We start from the raw sequence: 16019 nt of genomic DNA on the forward strand, positions 1-16019 counted from the left end.
ACTCTCTGTTTACTAGAGGACCTCTGAAGAATAGTCTGTGTATGAAAAACAGAGGAAGTTCGTCATACCACAACAAATAAGGAATTTTAGGTTAGAGAGGAGCTGACAAGGAGTAAATATTGAAACTCGAGAACTGGTTGTGATATTGAACACCTTCCCTCAATGACAAAGTGAGGCACCATATGCAAGGTTTCTCTCTCTCTGCCACGTGGATGTCGTCTTTACCAGCCAAATACTAGCACCCACTGGGAGGGCATATTTTAATGAGTACAACTTTCAGAGGTCCGGTCCCTTACCTCTTAGAGTCTGAGGCTGTAGAGAGCAGAGAAGGCGAAGAGCACACTTTATTGGATCGGTTCTGCTGGGCTGTATGAAGTCTGTCTCTCACCTTCTTACAGGGACAACGTCCTCTCGCTTTCTGAGTGGATTCTGGGGAGACGCTCGTGCTGATGGACTCCTCTCTATCCCCGGACCTCGTGGCAGACACTCAACAGTGGCCCTTTGGTACACATGTTTCCTCTAGTTTTCCCCAGTTTGGGAAGTTTACCCCTATGCAGTACCATCCAGTTGTTTTGATTTTATGGCCCTCCTAAGAATGAGGCACACTCAGGCACTCCGGAAAAGTGACTTCTTCAGCTTGTAGTTGTCCATATTGGCGTCTAGAACGTGAAGCTTTAGGCAGGAGACTGTTCCTGTTCACCATGCTTCAGCTCTGCACTGATCCTTCCAGCACTGGTCCAGGTCCCAACATCAGTGCACGTGGTTCCTGCTTTGTAGGCAATTACAGTTCCTAATCCCCAGTCTCATTACTGAACCTACCGCTGCACCCTCTGCTGCGGAATATTTCTCGAATCTTAGGGATTCAGTGACTAATGCAGCTTCTAGCCGCCTCCGCATGAGAAACCAAGTGTTGATGTCAACAACAGTAAGATCAGGAACTGAAGACTTTGTCCTTCTAGCCCTTGAGCTGCTGCCCACCATCTTGTCTGCTGGAGAATGTGGGCCTCTGTACCCTTGTTCCACCTCGGTGTTTTCGTTGAAGCCTCCACTTTCTACTGAGCCACGGGTCTTCAACGGGCACAGGGTTTTGAAGCCACAATCCAAACTTGTGTTTTCATTGTCTTGACGACAAGTATACAACTGCGGAAGATAAGACCTTTCTCTCAAAGCCCTCTGGGTCAGTCTCTCGTGGTGAGGATGGCTGCCTGTCTAAGGGTAAAGCTTCACCTACTCATTACCATGAAACCCTAAAATGGAGAACTGCAGAAAGGAGAAATACCAGTACAGTGCTGTCTAGCTTTAGACGGGGTTATGCTACTGTGGTGATGGTGATATTCGGTCTTCACCTTTGGCGCAAATGTAATTGCTTCCCCGGCCTGTTTCTCAGAGATATCCAGCAGGAATGTAACATAGTCAGCCATGGCAAAGAGGCTGCTAAGTAATGGCTGTTGATGTGTATGGCACTCCCAGATATCGCCCTTGGCGCTATGAACATCGGAGTGTCCAAGCACCTCGGGGCCTTGTTGATGGCTTCTGACGTAAAGCAGGAAGCCCAAGGTAAGGTCATGGACTTTGTCTTTAATGTGAAGAACCGTTTCCTTTGTAATCTTCCAGTGGCTGGAGATCTGCAGCAGACAAAACTGATGCAATTGCAGCCACAATAATGAGTTACATCCAGACATTACCAGCTGGACCCCAGTTCTCCAGTATTAGGGGTGTCTTTCATAGATTCACATGCCTGAATCATTCCCCGTCGTCGGAGTGGGAGTCCCACGGTATATATAAAAGCAATAAATGCCATAAAACTTATAGCAAATATCAGAGATACCAAACCAGGAAGTAAAGTAGCACCAGCTACAGTAGACAAAACTTCCACATTAGTGACTATCCTAGTCGTTATGTATTAGTCCAAACTGCGGCCAATCAGGCGACAGCACCCACCAGAATGTCCTCCCCAGAGGCTCAGGCTCTCAGATTTTCTACCGCACGTCGTGTGAAGGGAGTCTCCCTGAGCTCTGCTCAGTTTTTCTTCTAAATTAATAGTTTCTTCAAGTTTCACAGATGTCTTCTTCTAAATCCCTGTTCAGGGCCTGTGATTCTTGTGGGAAGCCAAGACTTTTCAAGGAAGATCCCCACAAGAAATGTTTATATTGCCTTTATCCAGACCATAAGGCAAAAGAGTGCAAGATCTGCCGGACCTTCCCTCCTAAGACCATCAGGGATAGAGAAGGACGACTGCTTCTGTGGCTCAACAGACTCAAGGACAAGGATGACCCTTTGTCTGAGGTAGGAAGCTTTGCCTCTGGTTCTTCATCTCTTTCTACTAAGAGGAAGGCTGAAACAGAAGTTTCATCTCTAAGGGCGAAGGTGGTTAAGAAGGCTAAATCCTCTCAGGATGCTCCGGGGCCTAGTACTTCAAGTAAAACTCTCCCACCTACTAAAGGGGATAGTGCGCCCTCTAAGAAGTCTGGGAAAGATACAGTTCCCAAGAAATCTTCAAAATATGCGCCTCCTCAGTTGCCACCATTGACAATTTCAACGTCAAAAAAGGACTGTGTTTCCAGGTCTACTACCTGCACTATGACTTTCTCCTCACCAAAGCCTACTCTTGTCATGTCTTCAGCTTCATCGCCTACACTGGTTCATGTCCAGATCAGGCCTATCTCGTCGTCGACAATTGTCCCGTCGACGACGGCCAAGGTACCGTCGACGAGTCTCTCGTCTACGTCTGTGATGTCGACGGTTGGGTCCCCGTCGACGATGAAATTGGTACCGTCGACGAAGCCTTCGACGTCGACGGCCCGTCCGTCGACGATAAAATCCTCGTCGATGACGAAATCCACGTCGACGAAGCCACCGTCGACGACCTCGACGGCGTCCCCGTCGACGATGCTACCGTAGACGACCTCGTCGACGAAGAGATCCTCGTCGACGACGAACACCGCATCGACGAAGCCACCGTCGACGACCCCGTCGACGACGATACCGTCGACGAGACAGTTTCTACAGCAAACGGATGTTCCATCGACGCCGCCTCTATCAAGCTGCACTACTTTGCAAGTTTGGTCAGCGCACACAGCAGGGATTCCATTGCCATCTCCTGCAACTATGGCTACGCTGCTACAGAAGAGAGCTACTACAGAGACGATTGCTTCAACTCTTGTAGTGCCAGACAAACTCTTGGATTCCGATGAGGAAGGATCCTATGAGGATGAATAATTTGGGGCAGCTAGAAGTCCATCTGACCTCCGGATTAAGGTGCAGGAGGATGTAGAGGAGGAGATGGAGGATACTGAGCCTACTTCACATGCTGACAGGCCTGCTCCGGATAGGCAGTTGCCTGACGATTTGTTTCGCAATCTGCAGTACATGCTCAGTGACTATTACAGACGTTTCCCACCTTCAGAGTCTGGTGAATCTATAGTATCTACACCAAGACCTCAGACAGTGCCTCCGCTTTCTAAGCGGACGCAACCAGTGACTACTGTGACGTTGGAGGACGGACGTCCAGCGTTAGCTGCGTCGGAAGTTTCAGCTCCTCAGCCACGGGAGGAAGAGTTCTCAGAACATGAAGAACAAGAGGAAGGAGAACTGGATAATGTGTCAGAATCGTCGGAGTATGAGGATTATAATGCAAACACGCCCTCTCCGGCAGAACCTACTACATCTGAGTCACCACCTGTGGACATTGCCTCATTCCACAAGATCATGGATAGAGCAACGAGGAGGTTTATGATAACCATGGAGTCAAAGCAAGAAGATTGCTTCTTGTACGATTTCAAAACTACACCACAGAAACAAAGTTGGACCATTCCAATTATAGAGTTCATCTGGAAGGAAGGACTAAAGATCATGTCCAAGCCAAATTCTTTACCAGCAGTGCTACCAAGAGTAGATAAGAAGTATAGGGCGCCAAATACTTCTCCAGCATGCCTCATTGGACAAGCTAAAGCAGACTCTGTGGTAGCACAGGCAGCGCAGAAGAGATCTTCTAATCCTACGTCTCAAGTTTCTGTTCCTCCAGACAAGGATGGGAGGCGCCTTGATTCTATCGGGAAGAAAGTTTCTACTATTGCAGCTACGACCATCAGAGCCGCAAACTCCCTAGCCATTCTAGGACGATACGATAGGCAGATGTGGTCGGACATCTCGCCGTACATGGACAAGCTGCCCGAGCCAGATCGAACTGAAGCGAAGAAAATCCTTCAAGAAGGAGAGTGTGTCTCCTCGGAAATGATTGACGCTGCAGTGGACGTTGCTGCCACTGGATTGCGACAGCTGGCGGGTGCAGCTGTTCTCAGGAGGCAAGGATGGTTAAAAGCAACATCCTTCCGACAGGAGGTCCAATCCAGAATTATAGACATGCCATTTGATGGAGAATTCTTATTTGGAAAGCATGTTGATGATTCTCTGGAGGCCATCAAAAAAGATACTGAAACGGCACGTTCGCTGGGTACTCTGCAATACCGGAAGTCTTCCTTTCGTGGAGCAAAAGGAAGAGGGAATTTCTCTAATAGAGGAGGGTACAACCAACAGCGCTCCTATTCTTCCGCCCAGGGAAACCAAAGATTCCAGCCATATCGGCAGCAAACTTATGGGCAGAGAAGAGGAAATTTCTCTCAACCCCGAGGAAAATCTAATTATCGAGGAAGAGACAATAAGAAATGAGGTACGCATCCTGCCACCACTTTTTGCCAACCCGAACCAAATTGGAGGAAAAATATCCCAACATTACTTAAATTGGTCAAAAATTACCACAGACAAATGGGTCCTGGATGTGGTAGCCAGAGGTCACATTTTGGAATTTGTGAAAACTCCCCCAAATTGCCCCCCAAAAGGACCCCCTCCAGCGCACCTGAAGGAGCTGTTCATCCAGATCAACACCATGATCCGGAAGGGTGCAATCGAAAGAGTACCTCATCATCAGAAAGGAAAAGGCTTCTACTCAAGGTTTTTCCTTATTCGCAAGAAGTCGGGAGAATGGCGTCCCATCCTCGACCTGCGTGCCCTCAACAAGTTCCTGAAGAAACTCACATTCAGGATGCTAACACTGCAAGAAATCCTCCAATTTCTTTCGGCGGGAGATTTTATGGCAACACTCGACCTTCAGGATGCATACTTCCACGTACCAATTTTTCCACGGCATCGGAAGTTTCTGAGGTTGAGTGGCTGGCAGGGACTTCCAGTTCAAAGTCCTTCCATTTGGACTGCGTTCAGCTCCCAGAGTGTTTACGAAGATACTGGCCCCAGTGGCTGCCCATCTTCGGTTGCAATCGATACAAATATATCCATATCTGGACGATTGCCTTATCAAGGCCAGTTCTTTCGACATGGCACAAGATCACGTTAAAAAAACTCTGCCACTGATGCAAAACCTGGGGTTCTCTGTAAACTTCGAAAAGTCACACCTCACGCCAGCAACAAGAAAGACTTTCTTGGGAGTGACACTGGACACCAAGCTCGCCCAAGTATTCATCTCAAACGAAAGACAGGACAAGATTCACCGATTCGCTGCGGCACTGTTATTAAAAAAGTGCGTTTCAGTGCGCATGTTCAAGTCCTTCATCGGGATGCTTTCTTCCTGCATTCTTCTCACCCTCAACTGTCGTCTTCGGATGAGGCCCTTGCAAGAAGAGCTCAGTCGTCAGTGGCTCCAGGTATCAGGATCCTTCGAGGATATCATCCAACTTACACCACGAATGCGACAAGCGATCAAATGGTGGACCCACCGATCCAACATACAAGTCGGATGCTCCTTCCTCACGGAAGTGCCCAGGTTCATAGTAACGACCGATGCATCAATGACAGGCTGGGGTGCACACCTCCAAGGCATGACGGTCAGCGGGAAATGGAACCAGACCCAAATGAGATGGCACATAAACAGGCTAGAGTTGCACGCCATATTTTTAGCCCTGAAGTCCTTTCAAGCGACTCTACAAGGTGCCACAGTTTTAATACGGACAGACAACACCACCTGCATGCATTATCTGAACAAGCAGGGCGGCACAAAATCAGCCCGGTTGTCGCAACAAGCACAAGAGATCTGGAGTTGGGCCCTGACTCACAATATCCATTTGTCAGCGGTCCATGTTCCGGGAATCGCAAATGTGTTGGCGGACTCTCTCAGCAGGTCCGGGGGCTGCACTCACGAGTGGGAACTACATCTACCATCTCTACATCGCATCTTTCAGATATGGGGGTATCCGGATCTGGACTTGTTTGCGACATACCAGAACCGGAAATGCCCATACTTTGCAAGCTGGGTTCCCCACAAGGAATCGTGCGGGGATGCCCTTTCGCTGAATTGGAATCAAATATTCGCCTACGCTTTTCCACCGATACCTCTGATCCCGAAGGTTATCAGGAAGATGAAGAAGCAGCCATGCCGGCTGATACTGATCGCTCCACGATGGCCCAGGCAATACTGGTTCACCGAGCTACTCCTTCTCTCGGAATGCAACCCGATCCAACTTCCACGCATTCCGAATCTTCTCTCCACCCAGCAGGGCAGGGTATACCATCCGAACCCGAACTCGCTGAAATTGTCAGCTTGGCTCCTCAGCACATGGAATTTGCACACCTGAACATTCCACAAGATTGCCAAGAGGTGCTGGCGAAAGCTAGAGATCCATCCACGATCAAAACCTACAAACTTAAGTGGAAACGTTTCTGTGCATGGTGCCAATCTAATGATCTACATCCCATTCATGCAAAACCGGAGCAAATCCTTCCTTTCTTTTTGCATTTGGCCAGATTGGGTTTGGCACATTCTACTCTTAAAGTCTTCCTGGCTGCCATTTCTAGATTTCGTCAAGATGGATCAAACTCTTTGTTCTCTGTAAGGATCATACAACAATTTTTCAAGGGGTTATTTCGTATGTTTCCGCCTGTCCGGAAACCTCCTCCGGCATGGCATTTGAATGTCGTACTAACTCAGCTCATGCGTCACCCTTTTGAGCCGATCCATAAGGTGGACCTCAAATTTTTGTCCTGGAAAGTGTCGTTGTTACTAGCCTTAACATCTGCTAGAAGGGTAAGCGATATTCAAGCATTTACATCTAAAGCACCTTTCATCCAATTCACCACAGACTCAGTGGTACTGCGTACTAATCCAACGTACATGCCTAAAGTGCCTCTGGACTTTCATCTGAATGAGCCGGTTGTCCTCAAGACATTCTTTCCAGCCCCACAGTCTACGGCTGATAGAGCACTACATTCATTAGACATTAGAAGATGTCTTAAGTTTTATCTCTCCAGAACTTCTGGCATCCGCAAGACAGATCAACTGTTCGTGGCTTACGGGCGCCAACGCCGGGGCTGTGCAGTTTCCAAACAGACCATTGCTAGATGGGTCTCCTCTACGATTGGACTTTGTCATCAGCAGGCCGATAGACCCTTACAGGCCTTGCCAAGAGCACATTCTACAAGGGCGGTTAGCTCTTCCACTGCCCTTTTTGCTGGTGTGCCTCTTCGACAGATCTGCAGAGCTGCTACATGGTCTAGCAGACACACCTTTACTAGGCACTACTGTCTAGATTCAACAGACGACGCAGATGCTTCGGTTGGAAGAGCAGTGCTGCGTAATCTTTTCAAATAAGGTGAGCCTCTGTTTCCTCCTCCTCCTATACGCTCTTTAGACGTTCTTTCAGATTCAATGCTGATTGTATAACTGGTATTCTGTTATATATATTTATATGTATATGTATATGCATTTGATACTCTGACGTCTACGAGCCATATGTTAGGAGTACTGCTTACTATTCTGATTCAGGCATGTGAATCTATGAAAGACACCCCTAATACTGGAGAAGAACAATAGTTACTTACCTGTAAACAGGTGGTTCTCCAGTATTGGTGTCTTTCATAGATTCACATGCAACCCGCCCGCCTCCCCCCAGAGACTCACTCAGGCATTTTAGGGTTTCACTCCCGTGCGAGAAAATCTGAGAGCCTGAGCCTCTGGGGAGGACATTCTGGTGGGTGCTGTCGCCTGATTGGCCGCAGTTTGGACTAATACATAACGACTAGGATAGTCACTAATGTGGAAGTTTTGTCTACTGTAGCTGGTGCTACTTTACTTCCTGGTTTGGTATCTCTGATATTTGCTATAAGTTTTATGGCATTTATTGCTTTTATATATACCGTGGGAATCCCACTCCGACGACGGGGAATGATTCAGACATGTGAATCTATGAAAGACACCAATACTGGAGAACCACCTGTTTACAGGTAAGTAACTATTGTTCTTCTCCTTCCTGACAGTAAAGGCTTTTCAGTCATGTAAGGTATGGGCCAACTTTCACCCCAAGTTTCTTGCTCTTGCCTTTTCCAGAGTTCAAGGAGAAATGATTCAGGGGGAAAAGCCAATCCAGTCTCAGAGGCTTCAAAGGAAGCCAAGGAGTCTCAAGAACTTCCTCAGGGCTCATACAATGCATAGAGGAGGTGCTACAGAATAGTTACTTTACTTTTAGCTTTTTCGTTTTTCATCAGCTAATGTGATAAAGAAGATGCAAGCAAGCCCATGTCCAAGACCATACTTTTTAGGTGGATTATCTCAAGCCTCTGTGGAACATCCCATCCTTCAAATGTGTGTGATTCTTCCACTGAAGCAATGTGCATGACATTGTGCAATCATGTTTCTGTTAGAGAGCTATGTAAGCAGCTCCATGGGCCACCCACACAATTCTTCAGGCACTGCTGTTTTGATGCTTCATGAGAAGGTGAAGTGCAAGTTAGCCAAGAGCTCTTAAGAGGCTGTGTGCTTAAGAGACTGGCTGCCCTGAGCCGCTCTCATTTTTTTGTTTATTATTTTGCTGTGGAATCTGCATCCTGGGGACAGAAGAGTCTTAGGACATTTAATTCCTGGTCCACCCTTGCATCTCACACTCTGCCGTCTCCCCTTTTTAAAGGGGAATGACTGTGAGAACGTTTGTCCTCACCATGCGCAGCCCATTTAATGCAAAGCTCTGAATGTAACTACATTGAAAGCAGCTTCTGATCTGATCACTCGTTGGCAGTATAGACACAATAGTAGAAGCTCTAGGGAATTAAAGCAATAAAAGAACCCTCAAAAAAGCGAATACATTTTAACAGTCTTGCGTTTAAACAAAAGAATTGCATGTTATGACTTCGAGAAAGAGTGTGTAACAGTCTTACCTCCTTGCTGCAGGTGTCTTGAAAGGATGCAGGCGTCCCACCAAGTGACATTCCCTGGGCAGGCCCCCATCGTACGCAAAGGGAACCTCGATCCCATCGAAATCACAGTCGCACAAAGGTCCTCAAACAAAAAGGTAAATGATGCTTGTGTCCCCTTGCCTTCTGCTATTCTTGGACGCCGGGTCAACGACTTCCACTGGAGCATATTTGTGCCCCATGCTTTACAGCCGAGTGTGATTCGAACTAGTCGCAGCATCCGTTTTCGATGGGGCAAAAATCTTATTTTATCACATTTCTAGCCTCTCTACTATGCTAGTTGAGTTTTGCATCAAGGCTCAACTTTCTTTTTTTTGGGGGGGGTTAACAGCAAGGGAGCCAGGGGTGTTAATAAAGCTTAGTGTTCAGGACATTGTCACCCTTAAGTATGAGCGAGTAGTTAGTTGATAGATATCAACCCAGGAAACCATACCACCTGAGTTCTAATTTTCACTTTCCCTTTTCCTCTTTGAATAGTGTGATACTAATCATATTATTTGATCTCATCGTTCTTGTTACCTGCCAGCATATAAAATACTGAGCACCTACTTTTGGGGTAAGAGAACTAGGAAAGGCGCTATGCAAACCTGAAGACACCATTCCTGCTCCTTATTATAGATATTTGTAGTGCTTGGCATGAATTGTTACTGATTATTTATCAAGAGATTAAAACGAACTTTAGCATGTCCCTTAGTCTGCCAATCATGAGAGGCCCAGTGAGCTCTGCTGGGATGTCTGCAGCTGTGATCGGCGAGATTCACACAAATCTAAGGACAAAGCATTTAAATAATTGAGCTATCAATTCAGGAACCAACCTTAAAACATTTTTTTTTACAACGTTTAAGCAAAAGAAGACTCCTTACTTTTACTGGCTGTCATCTGAACAGTAGATCAGGGAGTCAGAAGCCTATTTTCCTAGCCTTCCTCCTCGCTTACTTGGGCACACATCCCAACCATTCTTCATCTGATTCAGGTATCATCTTTTCTGCAGGTGACCATGATTAAGAACCTCGAGCTCTACGGTCTGGACCCTCACGCTTTGGCCACTCTACTTCAACAGAGGGTGCAAGCCAGTGCTACTGTCCATGCACTTCCTGGGTCAAAGGACAGCGTTCAGGTGCAGATCCAAGGCAACCAAGTCCATCACTTGGGCAAGATGCTGCTAGGTAAGTCTACCTTTTTTGTTATTCAGAAATTGGACTATGCATACACACTGCTTGTTTCTTGCCTCCCATCTTCTTTTAAACAATATCCTGTGGCATTTAAAAATCGTTCTGCATCTTAGGAGGTTAGTGAAAGGCCTTTCATTCTTTGAGCCGCATCGAGAGAGCAACCGAACAGTGCCTTTACTGTCCCCTGATGAGATTTATTCCAATCACTAACCGGAATCCAACCTACAGTGGATCAATCCTTGAAGACTTCTTTTGGTATCCATTCCCTTCCCTCTGGCTGTCCCTGTGTCCCCCTTGTCCAGAGGAAGACCAGCCGTGACTACAATTCCAATCATGCATTGTTCTGGGTCAAAAGTCAACGTGCTTTTCCAAATCCATACCCTATTCTCTCCACTCCAGGTGAAAGTCAAACTAAGTCCCAGTCGGACTGGAGAGTCATGTACTTAGGGTCGGATGTCTTTTGAATGAGCATTTTTATAAACAGTTTGTACAGCACTGTATATATTTCAGTCACGTCCAGCACTTTTTTACACTTTTATCACTTACTCACCCTTGCGCTGTTTTTCAAAAAGCTTTGTTGATTGCTTGTGACAGCCTTACTTTGTCATTTCTACACCACAGAAAATATAAAAAAGAAAAAAGTGATTAAGCTTTCAATACATTATTTTTTTGGTTTATTCATAATTGGTGTGTTCTCTTCTTTTTTTAATTCTTCATTGATTAAGTGTTGGAGGAATTGAATTTCTCTTGCTAATGTTCATTATTTATTAAGTGTTAAAGCAATTTTGAACCTCACGGAACCAACATTACTTCACATTCGAATCTATGCTGTTAAAGGTTAGTATTAGCAGCAATAGCTTCCCTTTGCTCACTTTCAGGTGCAGTTTCTCAGTTTGTGGAGCAACAGAACTATATGACCTCATCAGTGACCCTGGTGAATCCCAGGTGCAGGATGGTGCCATCAATGTTTTCACACTCTAGAGCTTCAGCACAGGATCTGGAGACCACATACAGCTGCCTAGCCCCCTTCAGACAACGAGGCGCTGAGCAATTCGCTTGGCGGTAGTTGCGACTTTTGGGCCAATACATGTGACCGCTCATCTTCTGCAATTGCAGTCTTTGAGACTGAGACAACAGCTCCTCTTGAGCGGGCACATCACTTGCCAGGCTTGTAAGATCTTTCGGGTTGGAAGTACTGTCGTATGCTGACGACACCCAGATTATGGTATCTCTTTCCCAATCAGCAAACATCACGGCCCTTAATTTCAGGAACTGCATGGAAGCAGTGGCGCATTGGACGATTAAGAACTTTCTGAAATTAAATGGGGAAAAAACAGAGGTTCTCATTTTTGGAGGTAATCAGGAGGTTTGGTCAATGGACTGGTGGCCTTCCACCCTGGGAACCTGCCCCATCCCCTCTCAATCTGCCCGCAACCTGGGTGTGATTCTTGACACCACTCTTTCCTTTGATAAGCAAGTCAGCAGGACGGTTTCCACCTGCTGTGGTGTGTTAAGAATCTTGAGAAAGATCACGCACTACCTTACCCCTGAAGCCCGGAAACAAGTTACGGTGGCGCTCATCTCTTCGAGGCTGAACTACTGCAACGCACTATATCTAGGCATAAATAAAAGACTGGTTCAACGCCTACAAATGGTGCAAAATGCGGCAGCCAGGTTTGTTGTAGACGCCCCCAGACGGTCATCGGGCTCCTCAATTAGAAAAAACTTGCATTGGCTTCCCATGCAAGCTAGAATAAACTTTAAGGTCTTATGCCTTACTTATTGTGCTCTACATGGGTCAGGAGCCGAAGACATTAGGTCCCTTGTGTCCTTTTACGCTCCGGGCAGGGCTCTTCGCTCTGCTAACAAGAACCTCCTGTCTGTCCCTCGAATTGCTAAAACCAGATGGGGAGGGAGGGCCTTTTTCTCCCCTGCTCCTAAACTATGGAACGTGCTTCCAGTTGAGCTCATGGGTCAGGCATCCCTCGTGCTCTTCCATAAAGCCCTAAAGACCCGGCTCTTCACAGAGGCTTACCCCTAGCCGGTTCGTGCCTCACATCCCAAACAACTGTATCATCTTGAAGCGCCTTGACGCCTTCGGGCTAAGTTGCGCTATACAAATCACGGTTCATTCATTCATTCATTCAAGGTGCACCAACAGCACTGAAGGCTGATTGCAGGAGCACCAGGCCATTCTGTTACAACTCAGTGAATACTTTTATACTGCTCATGGTGGGAGCAGCAAGTAGAGACCAGGGGATCCTGCAGACTTCAGGTTAAGAATCCGCTTCGCTTCCTTTCAGCAGTCAGGTACTTCTTGTTGCCCCACACCCTGTGAACAAGCTGGGCTTCTGCTCTTAGACAGTCTCTCCTCCTGCAGGCCAAAGCATGCTGCTTCTCTACCTAAATAGGTGGACATGGTTCTAGGTGCTTAGGCAGACCACCACTTTCTCCAGATAGTTGCAGACTTTCAGTGATGTCCCGTCACCAGTAGTAGACTGTCTTTTCTACCAGATCGTAAATATCAAGGAAAAAGGATATGTAGAATAATATAAGACATGTACTGTTTGAAGTAATTAAATGTTTTATTGAAGTAGACTTCATGGCTGATAAATAGCAACTATTATCATGGGTATAAAGGAGCCTGAGAATAACATTTGAAAAGAATGCTATAAAATGAAAGTAGAAGTGATACAATATAGGAACCCAAATTTAAGCAGGCAAACTATTAAGAAAATTAGCCATCCAAGGGAGATAAAAAAATATATATACACAGAGGAGTAACGTGTGGATTGTGGTGAGTTTGTTTTAAATCCCCTGAGTCCATTAGATAGCAAGTTACAGTAATCCAGTCAATACAAAATTAGAGTTTGTAAGTGTGAATGAGATGAAGCAATACGACAAAGAAAGACTTTTCTTATGCTGTACAGTTGGGCCCAAGAAGCACATGTTAATGCTGAAACCTTCTTGAAAAGACATTTTTAATATTGAATGTTAGATCTGATACCCCTTAGGGCATCCTTCCCCCAAACATTTTGCGTTCTCCCTTCCTGTTTGCTGAATTTCGTTTTTGGTGACCATAGGACTCTGTGCTTTTTAACACTGCCAAAGAGTGCTAAAGTGCTTGGGCTCCTCTAAGCGTGCTATAATTGGCTTACACCCAATTTGCACATTTAATTTTCTTATACGTCTCTAGTAAAGTGATACAACATGTACCCAGGGCTTGTAAATTAAATACTACTAGTGGGCTTGCTGCACTTAATGTGCCACTCACTTAAGTAGTCCTTTAACCCCTTCCATCCTGCCGCAAATCTGCTCCTGTGCTGCAGATTTCAGCGCGGTGCGGTCATGACGGCCCCCAGCCGTCATCAGCACACGAGCACTGTAGTGCATGACGGCTGGGGGCCGTCATCAGCATGCAAGGGGTTAAAACATGTCTTGGGTATGCCATGGCAGCCTGTGTGCAGTTTTGAACTGCCAATTTGACCTGGTGAATTAAGCCTTTTGCCAGACCTAGCCCCCCGCTTTTAATACATCTAAGTCACCCCTATATGAGACCCTATACGGCCCATAGGGCAGGGTGCATTGTATTTAAAACGTTGGACATGTACTTTTAAGTTTTACATGTTTACTATTATGAGGCCTATCTTTTCTGTAGGATAACATTGGGTTGCCTTATTTGATATTTGATATTAATTAATTTATAAAGCATCTGAATCACCCCCCAAGGGGTATCTCCGCACTGCAGAACTGCTTTCGTCGGCCAGAGAAGAGGAACAGATCAAAACAATGCAGCTTAAGAAGCTGGCGGAACTGCAGGTGGTCAGAACACTCACGCAAATGGAAAGGTAATTGGTCTCAATAAATAGGGCCATGTGGAAAAAAGCTTTACCACCCAGCTGAGATTTTTTACAACGTGGAACCACGAGTAAAGATTTGTTCCCTGAGCGTAACACCCTAAGTGGCCGATATTTAGTGAATTTGCCTGCCAGATAATTGGGACCTTTGCTGTTCAAAGACTTATGCACAATGCAACAGATCTTGAATCGGATCCGTTTACACACTGGGAGCCAATGCATTTGCTGCAGAAGAGGAAGAGAAGCAGTGAGGGGTTCCACGGTCTTAGAGCGAAGGGACCCAAGTTAAGAGCCTGAGTTCTATGCGAAAGGAAACTCAACATCTATTGTAAAGCTGTTCCTTGAATTCCAATTTCTCTGAGTCTCCTGAGCAGAATTTGATGTGAGACAGTGTCAAAGGCTGCTGACAGATCAAGCAGCATAAGAAGTACTGCTTGACCATTATCCAGGGATTATCTGATGTTGTCAGTGCTGACTCTGTACTATACCTAGGTCTAAAACCTGACTGGGATAGGTCGAGATAGCTGGGGCCTTGACAAAGTGAGACAGATGTTTATTGATATGTTTTTCTAAAATCTTGCTCAGGAAAGGTAACCGTGAAATAGAGCAATATTTGGAAAGATCGTCCATAAGGGCCTTGAGGTTCTTACGTAAGGGTATTACTTGTGCCTCCTTCCTCTCAATAGGGAGTTGACCTTTGCTCAGCAAGAGATTAAGAATCTAGCAGATTGGGGAAGCAAGCTGCTGTTTGGACTGCAGCTTGGTAGTCTTGGCCAGGATGATATCGAGAGGAGAGCCTGATTTTACAGTGTTGAGTAAAGACTCCACTTCACCCGGTATGAGCAGGGGGAGGTTTTCTAACTTCTGCACATTGTGCAGGTCGGGAAGATGGTCAGCTATGGGAGCTTGTAGAGAACTTCCATCAGAGGTGATTTTATCAAAGATTAAATCTATTTTCTTTGTGAATTGAGTGGCTATTTTATTGCATAAATCTTGAGAGGGAGCTTCCTCATTGTTGCATGCCTTTGGATGGGTAAAGGTTTTAAGAATCTGATAAAGGGTTTTGGGGGCATTCCACGCCTGCTCTAATTGAAGTACAATATGGGCTTTGCGAGTATTTTTTATATTTTTATGATATTAGGTCAAAGCAGTTTTGTTATTTGCTTTATCTAGTACATTATGGGATAGGTTCCAACACTGTTACAATTTTTTGCAAAGACTCTTTTCCATCTTAAGGTTAGGAGAAAACCATGCTACTGAATATGTCTAGCTGAGCAGGTGCGTTGCTTTAAAGGGGCCAAGAAATCAATGGCAGTTTTTATAGTAGAGTTGTAGCAGGCTAGACCGTCCTCTATATTCTCTGCGTCGAGGTTCCAAGATGTAGGAATTAAATCCTGAAACTGGTCAGGAGTGATTTTATGCCACTGTCTGCGCCAACTTAAACGAGTAGAGGAAGAAGCGTTGTGCAAGCTGGAGCACTTAATTTGGAAATCTACAAGTGAATGATCGGTTCATGTGAGAGGACAGGCGACTCCGCAAAGCATATTGGAAGAGTTGGTAAAAATAAAATCTAACGTGTATCCCATTAAATGAATGGGGCCATCGTTGATCTTATGTAAATCTAGCACTAATGAACGAGTTACTTATCTTCGGTAACGATGTATCTGGTAGAGACGATTCTAGCCGCAGATTCCTTAACATCTAATTATCCCCAGGCGTGAGGCTGGATCTGGAAAATCCCTGCGCGCTGGGGGGACGGCACCACGTGACTCCGCCCTGACATCCTCTGCGCCTGTGA

At 45.9% G+C, this 16019-nt stretch overlaps 1 protein-coding gene across 2 annotated transcripts in view; it reads left to right on the forward strand.

The window, feature by feature from the left end:
- Window positions 1–16019, forward strand: part of EIF2D (eukaryotic translation initiation factor 2D) — a 260577-nt gene that overhangs the window by 219563 nt on the left and 24995 nt on the right. For both annotated transcript variants that reach the window (XM_078644570.1, XM_078644569.1), the window contains 2 exons: window positions 9170–9290; window positions 10184–10358. In XM_078644570.1, the coding sequence (XP_078500696.1) occupies window positions 9170–9290; window positions 10184–10358 (296 nt within the window). The remainder of the gene's footprint in view (window positions 1–9169; window positions 9291–10183; window positions 10359–16019) is intronic.

Source organism: Lissotriton helveticus, chromosome 5_1 (genome assembly GCF_964261635.1).
Source record: "Lissotriton helveticus chromosome 5_1, aLisHel1.1, whole genome shotgun sequence".
NCBI classification, from domain to species: Eukaryota; Metazoa; Chordata; class Amphibia; order Caudata; family Salamandridae; genus Lissotriton; species Lissotriton helveticus.